General features: G+C 44.3%; 1 protein-coding gene across 3 annotated transcripts in view; it reads right to left on the minus strand.

The window, feature by feature from the left end:
* Positions 1-1295: 1295 nt before the first annotated feature.
* Positions 1296-21514, minus strand: part of CHEK2 (checkpoint kinase 2) — a 36872-nt gene continuing 16653 nt past the window's right edge. For 2 of the 3 annotated variants that reach the window (XM_007461147.1, XM_007461145.1), the window contains 9 exons: positions 20902-20955; positions 14954-15015; positions 13330-13429; positions 11324-11410; positions 10378-10541; positions 10040-10155; positions 8937-9022; positions 2207-2287; positions 1296-1385 (listed from right to left, as the gene is read on the minus strand). In XM_007461147.1, the coding sequence (XP_007461209.1) occupies positions 1296-1385; positions 2207-2287; positions 8937-9022; positions 10040-10155; positions 10378-10541; positions 11324-11410; positions 13330-13429; positions 14954-15015; positions 20902-20955 (840 nt within the window). The remainder of the gene's footprint in view (positions 1386-2206; positions 2288-8936; positions 9023-10039; positions 10156-10377; positions 10542-11323; positions 11411-13329; positions 13430-14953; positions 15016-20901; positions 20956-21514) is intronic. The other variant, XM_007461146.1, reaches the window with a different exon arrangement.

Consider the following 21514-nt stretch of genomic DNA (forward strand, 5'->3'; position numbering starts at 1 on the left):
GAAGTAATTTGTATGGGCCTCTGTTCCTTGTCACCAAGATGTCTCAGCTTCCACAGACCATGGCGTTGTACCCATTCATCATGATTGAACATACTGGCATTCAAGATTTAGAAATCAATCTCATGTGAGTTTTGTCAGTGTGAGTCAACATCCCTGAGTCTGAATGAATAAGGGACAGAGGAGACGAGGAACATGAATTTGAGTCAGAAAGCCCTGGGTTGGGTCCCAGCTCCGCCACTTCCTAGCTGTGTGACACTGGGTAAATCACCTTACTCCTTCAGCCTGGGCTCCTCACCTATAACATAAAGGTGATCAGAGGACATAGGCCATAGAATCTAGACAAGAACAACCTAGGGAGGCGCTTTACACAGGGCCTCCTTGGTCACCATTGGGTCAACATGACATGCCTACATGCCTTAGTCACATTTCCAAAATCCAAACAGCTCTGAAACTGGAGAGTCCTCCATAACTCTCGTGGCAGAAAAGATGGACCTGAAGTGACATGTAGCTATTTACAGTTTTCTCTATTCCTTTTACTGTGAATATTTGCTGCAGAAATATTAAAGTGTTTGGTTATAGGATTCAGTGGAGTATTACATATAAACACAGTTGATGTGCCTGGTCCTCTTCCTAAAATCAGGAAATTTTTGAATTTCACAACTTATCTGGCTCTGTGGTTTCAGGGATGATGAGAGTGAGAATGGGACTCTAAAACTGGCCCGTGGGGGAATTCCCTTGCAGTCCAGTGGTTAGGACTCCACACTTCCACTGCAGTGGGTATGGGTTCAATCCCTGGTCAGGGAACTAAGATCCCGAAAGCTGCATGGCCAAAAAAATAAAAATGAAAAACAAAAGTTTTAAAAATTAAAGTTAAAAAAAAATAAAACAAAACTGGCCCATAGTAGATGCAGCAAGGTACCGACCGTCTTGTAAGGACTCTGGCCAGTCTCGACAAACCCCACCCTGACTCACTGTGCCCCATCCCCTGCAACTTTAGAATTTCTATGCCGCTCACCCAGGGATACATCCCAAGAAACCTGCCTGGTTACAGCCAAGGAAGAGGCACCAGAGGAAAGGCACACAACTTCAAATATGCACACACTAAAGGCGTGTAATTAAGAGCTGATCAACAAGCAAAAGCACAAAGTCCAGGTTTCATTACGTTTTGAATTGTGTATCAATGATTGTGGAAAAGCAACTGTTCCCATAATGAAAATACAAGTTTTGCAAAACAGATTTAAAGAACATGGCAGCAGGGTTCAAGAAAGTACATTTCTTTCATGGTCAACCGGTGTTCACAAGACAGCAGCACACATAGCCAGGCGCTTTGTGGGGTCGGCATCCTCTGCTTCCCCTTCAAGAAGCCGCTTTCCACTTGTAGAAGGCTGAAAGGAAAGGAAAAGAGAGAGATGTTCAAAGAAAACCTCTGGCTTGGTTACAATTTATCAAAGCTTCCCTATATACTTCCAGTAAACTTGGAGCCTTTCATGTGAAACTTCTAGGACCAATACTGGTTGTCCTCATTGACTCTGAATCCCCACCACACCCCTCCCAAACTCAGACACCCTTATCGGACTGACATTTCTCTACCTTGGGGCTTCCAACCACTCAATGATGTCTATTCAAAGTAAGCAGCATAACCAGCCTCCTCTTGGTTGTCTTCTAAATTAGGAAATGTAAAGGGACCACAATATCTCTCCCAGGGAGCCTCAAGTCTTGCTCTTTTGTAGGAAGACCATCTTTTTTGTGTCTTTGTTTCCCCATTTATAAAATTGCAAGGGAGCAGTAGGAAGAGGAGTGTTACCGAAAGAAGGCAGGACAGGAATGAACAGATATTAACTGATACCTACAAATAACTTTAGAGGAATAAGATTATAATCAGAAATCATCAACCACTCCCCCAAATTTTAAATTTTTCAACAAATTTAAATCTGAGCCTCTAATAAGTCTTCCAATCTTGCCTTACAGGAGACTTCCTGAATGATAACCCCTAGCTGTGCTTCTCTAATGCATTAAACATACTCTTCATTATTAAATCTTCTAAAGGTGCCAGAGCAGATCAAGCTGAAACAAAGTATCTACTACATTATTCCCTACCAAAAAAATGTTAAGCAATCACTGCTAAAGAGACTATTCAAACTCCTTATCCTCCACTCATTTGACTCTTTAAACTTAGCCTACATTTAATGACCATGATCCAGAATACCTGGGCGGGAACCTGGGGCAGAGTCATCGACTTTTCTTCTTCAAAAAGCAAATTCTTAAATTTTCTCTTCATGTCCTCATCCTGTGAAGAAATGAAAAACATAAGTAGTCTGTGAATGAGGGAAAGAAAGCTCCTGAAAGGCAGGGCTAGGATGTTCCCGGAAACAGGGAAGTAGGCTAAGATGGGGCTGAATGTGGAGAAAAGGGAAAAGTCTAATCAGCAGTCGGTGCTCAGTCAACACTGGCTGAACCGAACCCATGCGCTTAAGAGCTCCGGGTGAATGTCTACTACTAGTAGACTGACTACAACATAATGAGCAACTGCCACCTTTCCATTATATAACTATGTAACAAAAAGATTGGCTGACTAAAATATACTTACGGAATTACATAATTTCATCTGTGAAAACAAGGGAGCAAAGAAATAGTTGCTTATCCAAACCTGTCATATAAATTTATTTTCATTATATGATCCTTGAAAATCTGTGGTAGAAAATGCATTAAACTATGTCACAAAGCCCCATCAAACTATTTCAAACGGTTTCAAGTGTTTTGACTAGTGTTAAGGTAGGAGAGAATTATTAAGGACTTTGTAAACCGAAAGGTGATATATAAATAATAAAAATAGAAGTAATTATTATCAATAGAATATAGCTGAAATATGATAAAATCTTCTGAAAGAGCATTTTCTTGGTTTTCACTATATTTTAATTTCATTAGCAAATAAATTTTATTTTGGAAAAAAAAAAGAGCTCCGGGTGGGTCAGAGAGAACCATAGACCTTAGTAGTCAATCTTTCAGAGCCAGCATCCCAGATCCTGAGAGATGGCGATCAGGAGGTCAAAGGCTGGGGTTGGCTCCATGCTGCTCCCCAGATCTTTCCAGGAGGTCCCCCCTCCCACTGCCAACAATGAGACCAGTTCCCGGGGCCACCCTAACAAAGCAACCCTGCACCCTAGGAAAATTCACCCAGCAAGCACTGCACAAGTTGCCAGAAGGACTTCAAGCCCACAATATCCCAGAGCTAATGAGAAAAAAAAAAGTGAACAGGTGTTTCTTGCTGCTGGAGAGGGAAATGAGGGGTGGCGCAGGGTACACAGAAAACTCCTGCCCACCTCCATGAATAATCACTTCTGCAGGGCTCACTTCTGCATCTGGGAGCCCTGAGAGGTGACAGCCCTCCCTACTTTCAGAAAGGTGAAACACCCAGGACTAGGACTTGGGCTTTGGGGCCAGCTGAAAGCTGAGCTCAGCCACTCACAAGTAGCATGTGCAGAATACAGACCCAGAGCAGCCCACTTCCAAATCCTCATGTACTTTTCCATCCAACCCCCGCTCCACTCCTCCCACTACGCCAAGTGCACCATGCTGGGTGCGGAGAAAGGACCTAGGAGTGAAGACCTTCAATATTCAGCAATTTGATGGATATAGAAAAATTAGTGCTCGCGGATGAATTCACCTGTTCTACATCTAGTAGCTAGAATCACCTGCTTCCATCACTGTTTATTGCATCATTCAGTGTAGCTCCCCACTGCCCAAGTGCCAAGTTCATCTGGATTGCACTCCACACTGTCCTCTAGGATCTCACTTCTCAGCAAGGCCACTCTCAAAGGTCCATCCCTTATTTCCTCCTACGCCTGCTTACAGCCTCCGCCAGAAATGCCCTCTGTGCCTCCCTGCCCACCCACCTCCCTCATTCATTCAGTGAACAGTTGAGGACCCTTAGATGCCAGGCACTGTAATAAGCACAGGGGCCTCCATATCAGAGGGACCCAACCAATGTTGAAAATGCTATTCCCCCGTCGCTGTGGCAACTGAATTGTGATTGTCATGGCTGAACTGTGTGAGTTATGACTGAATTGTTCCTCCCCAGACCCCATTTATATGTTGAAGCCCAACCCCCAGAATTGTGACTGTATTTGGAGACAGGGCCTTCAAACAGATAATTAAGTTAAAATGAGGCTCTTAGCTTAAATATAAGACATGACACCATAAAACTCCTAGAAGAGAATATAGGCAAAACATTCTTTGACATAAATCGTACTATTGTTTTCTTAGGTCAGCCTCCCAAGGCAATAGAAATAAAAGCAAAAATAAACAAATGGGACCTTATCAAACTTACAAGCTTTTGTACAGCAAAGGTTTTGTTTGTGGTTACAAACAAAACCAAAGGACAGCCTACAGACTGGGAGAAAATATTTGCAAATGATTCGAGCAACAAGAGCTTAATTTCCAAAATACATAAACAGCTCATACAGCTCAATAACAAAAAAAATCAAACAACCCAATCAAACAATGGGCAGAAGACCTAAACAGACATTTCTTCAAAGAAGACATACAGATGGCCAACAGGCACATGAAAAGATGCTCAACATCGCTAATTATTAGAGGGATGCAAATCAAAATTACAATGAGGTACCACTTCACACTGGTCAAAATGGCCATCTTTAAAAAGTCTACAGGGCTTCCCTGGTGGTGCAGTGGTTGAGAGTCCGCCTGCCGATGCAGGGGACACGGGTTCGTGCCCTGGTCTGGGAGGATCCCACATGCCGCGGAGAGGCTGGGCCCGTGAGCCATGGCCGCTGAGCCTGCGCGTCCAGGGCTTGTGCTCCGCAGCAGGAGAGGCCACGGCAGTGAGGCCCGCGTACCACCAAAAAAAAAAAAAAAAAAAGTCTACAAATTAAAAATGCTGGAGAGGATTTGGAGAAAAGGGAACCCTCCTACACTGCTGGTAGGAATGTAAATTGGTGCAGCCACTATGGAAAAACAGTATGCAGGTTCCTCAAAAAACTAAAAATAGTTGCCATATGATCCAGCAATCCCACTCCTGGGCATATATCTAGACAAAACTATAATTCAAAAAGATACATGCACCCGTATATTCATAGCAGCACTATTTACAATAGCCAAACAACCTAAATGTCCATCGACAGATGAATGAACAAAGATGTGGTGCATATATACAATGGAATACTACTCAGCCATAAAAAAGAATGAAATAATGCCATTTGCAGCAACATGGATGGACCTAGAGATTATAGTATGATATCACTTATATGTGGAATCTAAAATATAACACAAATCAACTTATCTATGAAACAGAAACAGACTCACAGACATGAAGAACAGACTCGTGGTTGCCAAGGGGGAGTAGGGGTGGGAGAGGGATGGACTGGGAATTTGGGATTAGCAGATGCAAACTATTATATGGAGAATGGATAAACAACAAGGTCCTACTGTATAGCACAGGGAACCATATTCAATATCCTGTGATAAACCATAACGGAAAATAATATGAAAAAGAATGTATACATATATATAACTGAATCACTTTGCTGTACAGCAGAAATTAACACATTTTTTAAATATAAATTTATTTATTTATTTACTTTTGGCTGCATTGGGTCTTTGTTGCTGTGCACAGGCTTTCTCTAATCGTAGCGAGCGGGAGCTACTCTTCATTGTGGTGGGTGGGCTTCTCATTGCGGTGGCTTCTGACGGAGCATGGGCTCTAGGTGCACGGGCTTCAGCAGTTGTGGCTCGTGGGCTCAGTAGTTGTGGCTCGCGGGCTCAGTAGTTGTGGCTCACAGGCTCTAGAGCACAGGCTCAGTAGTTGTGGTGCACAGGCTTAGTTGCTCCGTGGCATGTGAGATCTTCCTGGACCAGGGCTCGAACCCACGTCCCCTGCATTGGCAGGTGGATTCTTAACCACTGTGCCACCAGGGAAGCCTAACACAACATTGTAAATCAACCATACTTAAATATAATAAATTTTTTGTTTAAACTGGGCTCTTAGGGTGGGGCCCTAATCCATTATAGCTGATGTTCTCATAGGAAAAGAAGAAGACACCAGGGATGTGAGCACACAGAGAAAAGACCAAGTGAAGACACAGAGAGAAGGCAGCCACCTGCAGGGCAATGAAAGAGGCCTCAGGAGAAACCAAACCTGCTGGCACTTTGAAATTGGACTTCCAGCCTCCAGAATTGTGAGAAAATAAATTTCTATTGCTTAAACCACCCAGTCAGTGGTACTCTGTTATGGCAGCCTGAGCAAAGTAATACTGCTATGTCATCCCCAGGCCACCCTGCCCTTAGACAGTCTCCACGCCGTGTGAACTTGTGGGTACCGGAAGCCCTGTGGGCAGTCCTCATCCTGGGGATCCTCCATACTCAGTGCCTACCCCTATTACCACATGTATCTCACTGCTCTGTAGTCAGGGTTGGCCGCCACCTGGACTGTGTAACCACAGTGCTTGACACATGAGCTCCTTACCTGTCCTCTGAAAGCATGAATGAATGCATGAAGAGATGAAACCATGCAGCCAAACAGAAATGACCACAAGCCTATTTAAGCCTGTATTTAAAACAAGCCATCAGTTGGGAATTCCCTGGCGGTCAAGTGGTTAGGACTCAGTGCTTTCACTGCTGGGGCCCGGATTCAGTCCCTGGTTGGAGAACTAAGTTCCCACAAGCCATGGCACAGCCAGAAATGAAAATAAAAAGAGTCATTGGTAAGCAGTAATCTGAAAAAGGAGATCATTACATACCACAGATAGAATGTGTATCTGTAAATACCCTTCCTTTGAGATGTCTACAATCTATTCAAAAATGTGACATTGTAACATGCCTCCAAGTTAAGCAGGAAAAAATCCTCTATTTCAAGAAATAAACATGGACTTCCGTGGTGGCAGAGTGGTTAGGAATCCGCCTGCCAGTGCAGGGTGCATGCCCTTGTCCGGGAAGATCCCACATGCTGCGGAGCAACTAAGCCCGGGCACCACAGCTACTAAGCCTGCACTCTAGAGCCCGCGAGCCACAACTACTGAGCCCGCATGCCACAACTACTGAAGCCCGCGTGCCTAGAGCCTGTGCTCCGCAACAAGAGAAGCCACCGCAATGAGAAGCCCTCGCACCGCAATGAAGAGTAGCCCCCTCTCGCTGCAGCTACAGAAAACCCACGCACAGCAACAAAGACTCAACGCAGCCAAAAATAAATTAATTAATTTTAAAAAAAAAGAAGTGAACATGAGGTCAAAGGTGGGTAAAAGGGATGCTCCCAAAATTGGACACTGTTAATAACAAAAAAGAGATCAGAACTCACATTCCAAACAGTCCAGTGCCAGACCCATAAAACCATTTAGTTTCCTCAAAAACACTGAATTTTCCCAAAATGAAACCTAAACTGTCACCAGCAGGTGATTTTTGTGGCACTTGGCATCCTTGTCCTCACTGAATGTTCACTCCGCTTTCTGCTGCAAAAATAAAATGTGGACAAAAGAGTATTCAAGTGAGACCCCTGTGGCAGGGTTGAATTTCACCTTTTCCTTAGTTGTTAACAATTTTGAGACAAAAAGTACAAGAAAAATAGGCTATGCTTGTTTGTACATTTTGGGCAGATGTAAACCCTGTTCCCAGGCCTAACTGGCAAGCTCTGTTTTCTTCAAGACTAACATAGCTCCTCTACCTCCATATCTGGCCCCCAAGAGTTTCCCTATTAAGGCACATGAAAAGAGCGAAGAGGAATGTTTTTCTTTTTCATCAAAATTAAGTCACCACATGCAAAGGCACCCTTTATTTCCAAATTCCTTTTCTCTAGGGTCCTGCAGTTTCAAATCTGTGTGGTCTATTAAGTGCTAAATCATCTGACAGACTTTTTTCTGGAGGGAGTGCTGTTTCCAGGGCAACATCCCAAACACATATATCTACTTTTTGTTTCTTGTAAGGATTTCTTGTTCTCAACCTGAGCTGGCCTGAGCAGAACTGTTAGGTGTGGAGGGTTGGAAGAGAGAAAGAACGAGGACACTCTTCCCAGAGCTCGAGAAGCACAGTGCTGAGACTAGATGGCCCAAGGAGTTCCTGGACTAGAAATTCCCACAGTATGTGAGCCTCCAGCTCAAGCAACCTGGTTAAGTCCCCCATCCCCACAGGAAGCAGAGACCAAATGAAAGTTAACAGAAAGGCATATGGCTGTGCTAAAAGGAACTCCACTTAACAGAAGACCTGGCACCCATCAAAAAGCCTGCCTGAGGCCGTGGTGAATTCTAAAACCAAAGACTAGCCCACCAAAGCCACTAAGGACTTCCAACCCTGGCAGCTCGAATGAGATCAGTACATAATCTAATGGCAGCCACAACCCCCAGCAGGGACACAGAGGAAATGCAGACTTGAAAGGCACAGGTGACAATCTGCTAACGGCATGCTTACTCACCATGAACGAGAAGTGGGACCCCTCATGCCCGATCACTTGGGCTTAAGAAATAGCCAGATTCTACCCCAGCGAGGCTGCTCCCCTCCTCCCACCCCTGCTTCCCTGATCTAAGGTTGAAGATGGGTGGAACGCAGCCCATCCCGCCCGTCTGGGGTACGGTGTTTGAGGGAAGAGAAGGACATAGCTAGGGTGGAAGTTTGGAGCTAGAACAATCTCTCAAAGGAGCACAATGGAACACACTGAACCGCAGACTCAGGGAAGCCAAGTGGAACCAGGACAGGCCATAAAGTGAGCTCGTCTATCCAAGTCAAGTTGTAAACGTTGCACACAAACACGAGACACACCCACACTCAGACCCATAGACAAACATACACATACCCACACACCTAAACCTCAGTCTTTAAAAATTGCATTAAACAGACCCAACAAAGCAAACGTATGTTTTCATCCTCTTCCCCATCTCTCAGGCACAGTTCAGGGCTGCCCGGGTATTTTAGGCTGGCAGGCACTGCCCCATACACACCTGAAGCCACGGGTGTCTTAAAGCTTCTTCTGTCGTAAAACGTGCCTTTGGATCCACTATCAACAAATTCTTGACGAGGTCCAGAGCTAAGGCAGTAAGATAATTTGGCAAATCAGTGAGAAGGATAAAGGCATTAAATCAACAAAATTAGAGTGTGCCAGAATCACAGGCCAACATCCAGAAAGAGGAGAGAGGGGCTGAGGTCATTATGATCAGTAGGCACGGCCCCCTAATCCTCCCCACTCTGTATTTGTCCACGTGCTCTAGAACACCAGGAACGACCATGATTGCTCCCCAACACTCCCTGCTCACACATCACAACCTCTTAGCTCTCTGTCCCTACTCTCCTTGCTGGACTCAAGTTCAAACTAATTAAAGATGAACTTCCCCCAGTTCTAAAACTCAGGATGTTCAGCCAACTCTCTCCAAGACCCACAGAGTGATGGTGAGAGCTCCTCTGCCAGCGAGAGCTCGCTCCTTGAAATCCCAGGCTTGGCAGAAACAAAGCTTGACAGCCAGCAACAAGTGGAGGCTGGCTGTATATTGCAATATTATTCCTTAGACACTGTGACACTTAGCACAATCATCTGTGGTACATTGTTTTAGTTTTCTACTTTTTCTTTTGAGAATTACAAAGTTACCCTTTTAAATTCTAAAATACAAAGTAATTACGTTTAGCTCTTGCTGTGCTTACTAATTCAAAGGAGACCTTGTAACTAAAAAGTTACCCATTATTTTGCACACTTAAATAGATACCAGGCACAGTGAGCATATTACACTTAACCCTCACAAAACCCCTTAAGGTAGGGGTTTATTGTGCCCCTTTTACAAATAAATGAAATGGAGACCCAGAGATGTTAAGTAACTTGCCTAAGGTCACACAGCTAGGAAGCAGCAGACCCGGGACACGAGCCTACATCAGCCTGGCTCTGAAGCCCAAGTTCCTAATAATTTCCTTTGCCTCTCAAATGGTGCAAAACTAACAAAAGAAAATAAGAACAGGATTGACAGGAGAAAACATCACAGAATTTGAAAAGAAACTCCCACCACGGCACACACACATTCTAGCAAACCACAGATTCTTAATCCTTTCGTATCCATACCCTTCTCTGAGAGCTCTGCCCAGACTTCAGGAATGAAGTTGCATTTTCCACTGGTGATCTGATCCTTCAGTGACACGTGAGTCTTATGCTCAGAGAAAGGTGGATACCCACTAAGGCTTAATATTGGTAGAGAGAGAAAGGAAAAGAAATCAAGTGGCATTCTCAGTGGCATTCATGGATATATCGCTTTTTCAGCATCATGAAAAATTAGGTGTTGCTTTAAATTGATGGTCAAAAAAAGTGACCTAAATTAAACACAAGCTCTCGACCTGGACACATTGCTGATTTCACCTAAATACCTCCAACCAGAGTCTGAAGAGATGAAAACTTTTTCTTACCAAATGAAAAGAATAACTCCTAAACTCCAGCAGTCCACAGCACGGTTATATCCAGCAGTCCCAAAAGAATTAAGAACCTCAGGAGCCAGGTAAGTGGGGGTACCACATAAGGTTCTCATCAGAGAGGTCTCCCCCAAAATCTTGGACTGCCCAAAATCAGTAATCTAAAGTAAGGACAAAAGGGAATCACTTTTAATGACATCATAAAATAAAGAGTAACATAGTCTGCCAGTCCCAAAAGACATGCAGATTACAACAGTTCCTATCCTATGGTTCATGCTGCCATTAATCTGGAATCTACACATTGATGTTTTGGTAAGGTAATTTTAAACTCTGCAAGTTATTTAATTTTGCTTAAATGAAAATTCCTAAGCCAAGGAACTTTAAGGCCCAGGTTTTCTCAACTTAGAGCTGGGTTTTCTGTAACCTTATGAAAGGCTTATAACCCTAAACAGACACTCTAGAATTCTAACTAGTTATTCCTGGTCCTCCTTAGACCCCGGTTTCTCAACCTTGGCTGCAAACTGGAATACCCGAGGAGCCTGAGGAAAATATTTACACCTGGGTGCCATCTACAGTGATTCTGAGGCGTAGCCTTGGTGTCATGGTTTGTTTGGTTTTTTTTTAAATCATCAGAGGATTCTAAAATGAAGCCAGGATTGGGAAGTGCTGTTTTAAACAGAGGAAGACAGGGGATGTGTTTCTCCCATCTAGACCCCTGCTTCCTCCCTCTGAAGATGGAAGTGACTTATACACAATGGAGCTCAATAAATGCTCATTACATCTGGATTGGAACAATACCACCTGATCTCTAAAAGAATTGCTAAGAGTGGGAAGGTCAAGTTCTCTACCTTTTTATGCTCCCACTTTTTACTTGATGAATTTAAAAACAGTTTCTGAACAGAAATCTACTGGAGTGGCCACATATAGAACATACATTTCTTACTTTTATAAGGCAGTCCTCTTTTTGAGATGAAAGTAGAACATTCTCTGGCTTTAAGTCCCGATGTATAATGCCATTTTCGTGAAGGTACTGCATAGAAAGACAGGCATGACCCTTAGATATACGGAGTAGTATGTGAGTAGAGAGAGAGAGAGACACACACACACACACACACACACACACACACACACACACACAAATTTTACAGCTGGATGAAACTGTAAGCCATGTTACTCACAACCATATTCCCCCAAATCACAGAAAACCACTGGATAAATGGATTAGTGTTTACAAATTTGTTTGCAAGAAACTCTTTAAAAAAGTAGAAAAATGAGGCTTCCCTGGTGGCACAGTGGTTGAGAACCCGCCTGCCGATGCAGGGGGCGCGGGTTCGTGCCCCGGTCTGGGAAGATCCCACATGCCGCAGAGCGGCTAGGCCCGTGAGCCATGGCTGCTGAGCCTGCGCGTCCGGAGCCTGTGCTCCGCAACGGGGGAGGCCACAACAGTGAGAGGCCCGCGTACCGCAAAAAAAAAAAAGTAGAAAAATGAAAAAGGCAACTTATGACAGTAGACATTTTACTTCACTCTTCAAAATAATAACTATCCCTTCACATTGGCAGAAACAGAAGATGTCAATTTCAATAATAAAAATGTAAATGGATAATATAAAATATTATGAGACCATCTTAAACTATAAAAATTCCACCAGAATAGTATATTTGGTTATTCCATCCCTGAGAATATTTTTAAAGGGACTCTGTAAAGTACACATGTGTAGATTATCTGTTTGAACACCCAGAGTTAACTATTCCTTGATGCAAAGATTAGTCTTTAAAAACTATGGCTGAAATAGAATGGTGATATTTCTTTGTGTATTCATTTTTATATACTAAGTCATATTTCTTTAGGAAAAAAAAGTTTCCCACATCCACTGATCTGCACTCAATTCATCTTAATATTCTTGGTATAATATAAGGTTGGGAACAAACCATTAAGAGAGTAAAGCAATGGTTAGGTATTTATGGGCTTCAATTTTCTCTGGATATCCCTCTGGCCTAGAGGAAAAATCCTCCAAGACACCTGCACTCATCTGGTGAAGCCCCCAGGGTGGGCACTCAGGTAGACCAGCCCCTGGAAAATCTCCCTCAGTCCTCACCCAATGCAAGAGCTGCTCCCAATCACTGCGTCTCTTGTACACAGTAGGTTCTCAAGGGAAGAGGCCTTGGCAGGGAATCGCCACAACCAGATCTGGGTTGAGAAAGGGTGATGTTCTCTGAAGCATGCAGGGTGCCATCAGCTGTTCCTCCACCCAACACTTGCCCCGAATATTTTTTTTTTTTTTTTTTTTTTTTCCTTGCGTTATGCGGGCCTCTCACTGTTGTGGCCTCTCCCATTTGCGGAGCACAGGCTCCGGACGCGCAGGCTCAGCGGCCATGGCTCACGGGCCCAGCCGCTCCGCGGCATGTGGGATCTTCCCGAAACGGGGCACGAACCCGCGTCCTCTGCATCGGCAGGCGGACTCCCAAGCACTGCGCCACCAGGGAAGCCCCTGCCCCGAATATTGAAGAGAAGGCAGAGCATGTGCCTGCCCGCGTGCCTGCTACAGTTAACAAGATGCTACATGTGTAAGAAACCCCTAGCACTGTGCCACTGGGGTGTGATCTGTCCTCATACCTGCCCAGCTCCCCCCTTGAGAGGTAAGGGGGATTTTTGCAAGGATCAGGCAGCAGGAGAGATCCCTTCCCCTCCAGAAATACCTCCAAGCTAAAGAGAGGCCATGTGGGACTGTGTTTATTTCTTTAACTTCGTTTTTTTTTACTCTCTTAAGCCTCACAGCAAGAGCTTTCTCATCTGAGTCAAAGGGGTGGGATGTTTTTGCCAAGAATGAACAACCCACACACACACTCTCTTCTCTGGGTTTTTATCCCTGGTCCCTCATCTTCTGCCTAACTGGGAGAGTAACACTTAAAAGAAAGTACACTCTCAAAAGCAGCAAGGGCTTCTCTTACCTGCACAGCCAGAAGCATCTGGTAAAAATAGAGTTTGCATGTAGCTTCTTTCAGGCGCTTATTTCCCACCACCCTATCAAACAGCTCTCCTCCTTCCATCCTGAAACACACAGGCAAAGCAGGGGGTTCATTCCTGGAGGGAAACTCACTTAGAAGGAAGAGAATAACACAAACAAAGCAAACTCATTAAGACAAGCAAAGCGTTCATTCACTCGACTCCCATTTGTAAAAGCAGTGAGGTAATAAGCCTCCTCCACAACAAAGATGTGCCCATTGGAAACTAAGGAACAAGGAAAGGTGGAGGAAGAGCACGGTGGGAATTGGAGACGCTTGGGGAGCTTTTAAAAAATCTGATGCAGTAGATCAGAGGTGGGACCCAGGAGTTTGCATTTTTACTGTGCACCCCAGGTGGTTCTGAGATTGGTGTAGAGGAGAAAGCAGGAACCTACAATCAACTGGGGTCTGAACCCCAGCTCCACCACTTCCCAGCTGTGGGACTTTGGGCAAGTTACACAACCTCTCTGAGCTTGTTTCTACCTCCTCAAAAAATGGGGATAAAATCCCACCTACCTTGATGGCTGTTGTAAAAATTAAGAGATAACTGATGTAGGTAAAGCACCTAGCACAGTGGAGATGCTTGGCAAGATTATTCAATCCCTCTGCAATTCAGTTCTCATTTCTGTAAAGTGGACCTAAAAACAGTAACTCACCAATAACTTGTAAGTAATCTGGATGACAGGAAAGTTAAATGAGTCAATCCCTGTGACGTGCTTAGAGCAGGACTTGGCTCATATTAAGTGCTTAATTAGTATCAGTTACTGTTATTGTATTATTATTACTATTACTATTATTATTAAAATGTTTTAACTAGATCCAGTCAAATAACAATCTCCTATTTCATAGCAACAGATATTCCCTTAAGTACAAGGGCTGTCCAGTCTCTCCTAGTGCTATGACTGGGGCTGCTATTTACTCTATAATCTTAACGGTCAGCCAGCATAGCCACTGTTTCCCGCTCAGGAGTAAAGCCTTGTCTGTCTGCCATGACAGCCACTCCCAGAAACACTGCACATTTATGCAGAACGAACATCAAAACAGGTCTCTTCCAGGAATGACACAGGAAATTATTTTAATCACACCAAATAAACCTGCAAGAAAACCAGCACCTGAAAGATACTCAGGTGTCACCATGCAACCTGGTACTGTGTTCCCAAGCAGCAAGGGCCACCCAGGCCGGTTATTTCTGAGTAATAATATGCACCTGTGTTTGAGCACCTAGTGTGCCAGGTGCTCTGCTGGGGGCTTTCCAGCCCTCAGAGCATTTGAACCTTATGCATCTGTGCCTGGGGTTATCATTATTACCCCAATTTAACACAGGGAATATGAGACTCAGAGAGGTGAAGTAAACAACCCATGGGTAGACAGTCACCAGCAGAGTAAGATTCAAACACAAGCCTCAGATCCACATGCCTTTGGACACACTAGAGAGATTTTAGAATTGATATTAACCCCCCACCACATACATACACTGAGGGTCCCCAGGATGGATAAATGCAAGCCACCATTAGGCTCTTTGGTGCCTTATAAACGTTTAAATGGAAACAAAAACAAGTTTACTACTCACAATTCCAAAACAATATAATAATCTTCGGCATCAAAAAAGTCTTTAATCTTGATGATACAAGGCTAAAAGGGGAAAAAAGAGGAAAAGTAGTGAGAAGCTCCCCAAGAGGAAAACCCCAAGAGCAGAACTCAGGACATCCACCCAAAGGGTCAAGGAGGCCCAGACCAGGCCTCTGGCCCCCTGCCTCAGTACACTTTGAATTCCACGCACAGGGGAAGGCAGAACACAGCACAGCTGGCTCCTGAGTGAGAAAATACAAGAAACTCTCCACCCCACCAAGCTGGTAAGAGAGCAGTTCACACTTTGTATACAAGGCTGGTGCCAAGGAAGGGAGGCCAGTCTCCTCCCAGCCTTCCTCCTCACTGACCCCCAAGCACAAGGACTCAAGGACACCTAAGGAACCTGGGAGCCTAGCAGGTAGCATGAATAAAGGGAGCAGGACAGGTGGGGAGCCCAGCCATCCTGCCAGACAGCAGGGCTATTCAGCTCCAAGCAACTGGCACCACAGGGCACCCCATGTGGAAAGATCCTCCATTTTCTAAGAGAAGAGGGAAATTCCAGTTTCGTACGAACTCTACAGCACATCTGTGGGGTGGAGGAGAGAGACACACACACACATCTTTGTGACCTCTGATCAATGCTGTGTGCATTTGCTGAAGAACAACCGAGAACAGTATTGTACAGTTTAAAATGCATATTTAATAGAATGATTTTATACTTGGAAAACACACCTATTGTTTTCATAGTACAAATGACTGACAGTAAAGCTAGTGGTCGGGGTAGAAAAATGATGTGGTGAGTATCTATTAGGGACATACACTCCCACCCAGCAGAGAAGAGGATTGTGGTTACGTCTGAATTAAAGGGAAGGGCTTCCCTGGTGGTGCAATGGTTAAGAATCCACCTTCTCATGCAGGGGACATGGATTCAAGCCCTGGTCTAGGAAGATCCCACATGCCGTGGAGCAACTAAGCCCGTGTGCCACAACTGCTGAGCCTGCGCTCTACAGCCTGCGTGCCACGACTCCTGAAGCCCATTTGCCTACAGCCCATGCTCCGCAACAAAAGAAGCCACCGCAATGAGAAGCCCGCGCGCAGCAACAAAGACCCAACATGGCCAAAAGTAAATAAATAAATTTATAAAAAAAAAAAAAAGAATTAAAGAGAAGAGAGCTGTAAGATTTTTACTTATTTATTTATTTTTTTTTGGTCATAACCTGCAGCATGTGGGATCTTAGTTCCCCGACCAGGGATCAAACCCGTGCCCCCTGCACTGGCAGCACAGAGTCTTAACCACTGGACCGCCAGGGAAGTCCCATAAGATCTTTAGATTTTAGATTAAAAAGAATAGCAAAACCTGCCAGACTGATCTTGCTACAAAGCAAATTTCATCACTTCCATCGCTGATTAAAATCCTCCAAGTAGGGACTTCCCTGGTGGTCCAGTGGTAAAGAATCTACCTTACAATGGCAGGGGACACAGGTTCGGTCCCTGGTTGGGGAACTAAGATCCCACAAACTGTGGGGCAACTAAGCCCGCACGTCCCAACTACTGAGCTCAAGCACCTCAACTAGAGAGCCTGCGTGCCACAAACTAGAGCCCATGCACCGGAATGAAAGATCCCGCACACCTCAGCGAAGATCCCACGTGCCACAACTAAGACCTGATGCAGCCAAACATAAATTAAATAAATAAATAATAAATAAATCTTAAAGAAAAAAACCCTCCAAGTGGTATCTCCCCATGATGAACTGTTAGACAGCGGTGAATGAATGCCCCACAGCCTCCCCAGCACGATGGATCTTGGAAATACAATGCCGAGTGGAAAAGGCAAGTCTCGACAGACATCAAAGAGTATGAGGTAGATTTAATTGTATGGGCAAAGTTTTTGTTGTTAAATTAATGGTGAGTGCAAAGGTGTTCACTTTATTGCTTTGCTTTATAATTTACACTTACTTTACACGTGTCAAATATTATATAATTTTAAATTATTTAAAGGAAGGAAGGGAGAAGAGTGAGGAGGAGGAAAGGAAGGGAGGAAGACAAGAAAAAGAAATCCTTTAGCACCTTGCTGCCTAGAGGCTAAATTCCAACTTCTCAGCAGGGATTAGCAAGCCCTTCAAGACCCAGCCTCTTCCTGTCCCCACCCACCACCCCAGCCTCATCTCCTGCGACCTGTCCCAGAAATCCTCCTTTCCAGGCCACAAAACTCCCGGCCCACCTCAGATTCTCTCCCTGTGTCACACTTTTGCTCACACTACCCTCTAGGCCTGGTGATCCAGCCTTCTGGCACACTTGGCCTCAGGCATCAAGCCCCATCTCAAATGTCCCCCTTGGAATTAAGATCCACACTTCCTGCAGTGGCTCTAATCTGTGTTGCCCCACGAGGAAACTGACACCCACCACAAGTCTCCTTTCACTGCATGGGCTGAGTCTTATTTATCTTTCTGAGACCAACACTCAGCAGAGCAGCTGGCACACAGGAGACACCCATATGCTGCCCAGATTAATACCATTAACATCAATAACAGACACATCACCCACTGAGGGTGAGCCCTGCCAGCCACATTTTGGTCATGGACTAAACAGCCATGGGGTCAGGTTGAGAGCAAACCATTTCCACCTCTCCTTACCTATGATCATATCATAGTATACTTGGCTCTGCATGACCATTTGTTATTGTCACAATAATGGAAACACTGAATATGCACTGTAGTATTACCAGAGGAACAGAAAGGAAAGGAGAGCTGAAATTCTCATACAACAGGAAGGCAATGAGCTATTATCATTAATAAACCAAGAGAGAGCAGTTTATGTGTATTATGTAGAAATACAGAGGTAAATTCTTTAAAAATCACCCCGATGTTCACTGCAGCACTATTTACAATAGCCAGGACATGGAAGCAACCTAAATGTCCATCAACAGAGGAATGGATAAAGAAGATGTGGTACATATATACAATGGAATATTACCCAGCCATAAAAAGGAATGAAATAGTGCCATTTGCAGAGATGTGGATGCACCTAGAGACTGTCATACAGAGTGAAGTAAGTCAGAAAGAGAAAAACAAATATCGTATAATATTGCTTATATGTGAAATCTAGAAAAATGGTACAGGTGAACTTATTTGCAAAGCAGAAATAGACTCACAGATGTAGAGAACAAACTTATGGTTAGCAAGGCAGGACGGGGAAGATGGGATGAATTGGGACTGACATACATACACTATTAAGTATGACATAACTAATGAGAACCTACTGTAGAGCACAGGGAACTCTACTTAATGCTCTGTGGTGACCTAAAGGGAAAGGACATCTAAAAAAGGGTGGATATATGTATACGTATAACTGATTCACTTTCCTGCACAGCAGAAACTAACATAACATTGTAAAGCAACTATACTCCAAAAAAAATTAATTTTTAAAAAATTCTTAAAATAAAAAAGCTGAGGGCTTCCCTGGTGGCTCAGTGGTTGAGAGTCCGCCTGCCAATGTGGGGGACACAGGTTCGTGCCCCGGTCTGGGAGGATCCCACATGCCGCTGAGTGGCTGGGTCCGTGAGCCATCGCCGCTGAGCCTGCGCGTCTGGGGCCTGTGCTCCACAACGGGAGAGGCCACAACAGTGAGAGGCCCCCGGACCGCTAAAAAAAAAAAAAAAAAAAAAAAAAATGCTGCAAGAGTTTTAAAATGCAGGGAGGGAGATGCATGTGATATTTTGATAAAATGAAAAGCAGAAGAAAAGACATACACATGGAAAAGGAATAGGAGATGAGAGGAAGGAATGGAAACTGCTTGGTCTGCTTGGCTTCATCACTGGCAGTGCCCTTCTGGGAATGGGTGGGGCTGGGAGCTGACAGAGTAAGAACAGGCCCCCACTAGATGGAGCCATCATGGGCTGTCTCCAGTCCCCACTATCTCCAGGGCCATGGGCTGCAGTTGTCATAGCTGAAAGTGTCTCTCAGAAACCAGAAGCCACCAACCCAGACCCTCCACTTAGGTCCTACAGGGCAAAGGGTAGGGAATTACTGATCACTGTCATTCCCCTAGTGTGTTCCCTGTGCTGAACCTTTATGAGCACATCTCATTCAAGTCTCACACTGACCTTTGAGGTAAGTATCCTACTGTCTCCACTGTACAGATGAGGGAATAGAGGCTCTGTAAAGTGAAATGACATGCTCAGAGCAAGGATGGGAACCCAGGTCTGTCTTCCCACTAGACTGAAGCCACATAAGAGGAGGGATAATCAAGTCCATCTGTGCTCACTGCCTGGAGCCTTGAAAACAGGCTGGCACAACAAACATTTGACAATTGATAAATCAACAGCGGACTCCAAAGGCCAGGGTCTACTGGACTCTGCTAGGCTCTACTCATTGTCCCCAAACATCAAAACACACTCATGAGCCCATCTTTAATTCCCAAGGGCTTCCAAGTGCCCCTGTAAATTGCCAACAAATACCTCCAAAGATCTCTTTTAGGGTTTTAAATTCCTCTCCTCTGTAGCAGACATTGGATTTGTATAAATGTTATGTTTGGGGATCTTCTGACATCAGAGAAAATTCTCTGAGGATTCTAAGTGTTTATCTTTGGGGGATGTTTGAAGCAACACCACCCCAGAAAATTAGAGGGCTCCTCTCTTTAACAAGATTCCAGATCCCATGGAAAAAGGAGGCGAATGCAGGGAAGAGGAAGAAGTTGCAAGGGCATTAGAAGAAAGTCAAGCAGGAAGGTCAGCCACTCACATTCTTATGGGTTTTCGGATCCATCACGAGCTCTAAAGGAAGCTATTGAATTACTGTGTCCCTGTGATGTTCTTAGTTTCTATTTGCTGTTAGGACGGTCTGAGCAGGTCAGAGAAGGGAGAAGAAACCTTTTGTTGTTTGGAGGTTAAGAACCAGAATCAGACAATCCTTAGCTGGACAGACTGGAGGTTTCATTTCAAGTTTAACTCCAGTGCCTACCTAGCTCAGGACTGCACGGGGGCCCATGAATTAATGACAAAACAGAAAGAATAAAAAGGAAGATGGGATCAGCCCCACAAGTACAACTTTCTCTTCCCACATCTTTATGTTCTTTCCATTGAGACAAGGTCATCACTGCACAAAAAAGACAAGAACTATTTATACTCAATGAGGCCACAGGCACCGTTTAATCATCCAGGATGTTGTCATACTTATTGGATACCCTTGGATTTATCTGATTTATTCCAACTCAGGTGAATGGAAATCGGCACCATCAAGAGGTATTTAGAGGTGTGAATATTTCAGGTATAATTAAACAAAATGTATCAAATGAGCATTGTCTCCACAAACATAATCAGCTGATCAAGCACCCATAAGACATTATATTTAGGAGACTTACTGTGTCTTTTGGTCCAGAACTAACTCAGTGGAAATATCACATAATTATTCAATCATAAAAATCTTTATAAAGTATTGTCCTTTCACGGGGAGGGGGAAGGGTAAGCTGGGACAAAGTAGGAGAGTGGCATAGACATATATACACTACCAAATGTAAAACAGATAGCTAGTGGGAAGCAGCCGCATAGCACAGGGAGATCAGCTCAGTGCTTTGTGACCACCTAGAGGGCTGGGATAGGGAGAGTGGGAGGGAGACGCAACAGGGAGGGGATATGGGGATATATGTATATGTATAGCTGATTCACTTTGTTATACATCAGAAACTAACAGAACATTGGAAAACAATTATACTCCAACAGAGATGTTAAAAAAAAAAGTATTGTTCTTTCAAAATTTCAGGGTAAAGCTCTTCCCAGCTAAATGATAGCTAAACACATGCATGCATGCATACACACACAAACACACACGTACACACAAACAATTAAGGAACCCAGGTTAATACTAGCTTTATTACACTGAAGTGCTTTACACTCTCCCCATATTTTGACATAAATGAATTTAAGTATGGGTCATTTTTTACAGCAGTACTTACATGATTTAGTTTTTTCAAAATTTCTATTTCTGTTTCAACATTGAGTGCTGGATCCTTTGAAAAAAATTACATTAGAGTTTATTAGTAATAATGATAACCGATATTCAGAAAATATTTACAGTTCAATTTAGCTGAGTAAAGGCTGCCTGGACTTCCCTGGTGGCTCAGTGGTTAAGTATCTGCCTGCCGGGGCTTCTCTGGTGGCGCAGTGGTTAAGAATCCACCTGCCAATGCAGGGGACACGGCTTCGAGCCCTGGTTCCAGGAAGATCCCACATGCCGTGGAGCAGCTAAGCCTGTGCGCCACAACTACTGAGCCTGCGCCCTAGAGCCCGAGAGCCACAACTACTGAAGCCCTCGTGCCTAGAGTCCGTGCTCTGCAACAAGAGAAGCCACCACAATGAGAAGCCCATGCACCGCAACGAACATAGCCCCCACTCACCACAACTAGAGAAAGCCCGCACACAGCAACAAAGACCGAATACAGCCAAAAATAAAAACAAATAAATAAATAAATTTATTTTAAAATAAAAAGAGGGCTTCCCTGGTGGCGCAGTGGTTGAGAGTCCGCCTGCCGATGCAGGAGACACGGGTTCGTGCCCCGGTCCAGGAAG

Source organism: Lipotes vexillifer, unplaced genomic scaffold (genome assembly GCF_000442215.2).
Source record: "Lipotes vexillifer unplaced genomic scaffold, Lipotes_vexillifer_v1.1 scaffold691, whole genome shotgun sequence".
Lineage (NCBI taxonomy): Eukaryota > Metazoa > Chordata > Mammalia > Artiodactyla > Lipotidae > Lipotes > Lipotes vexillifer.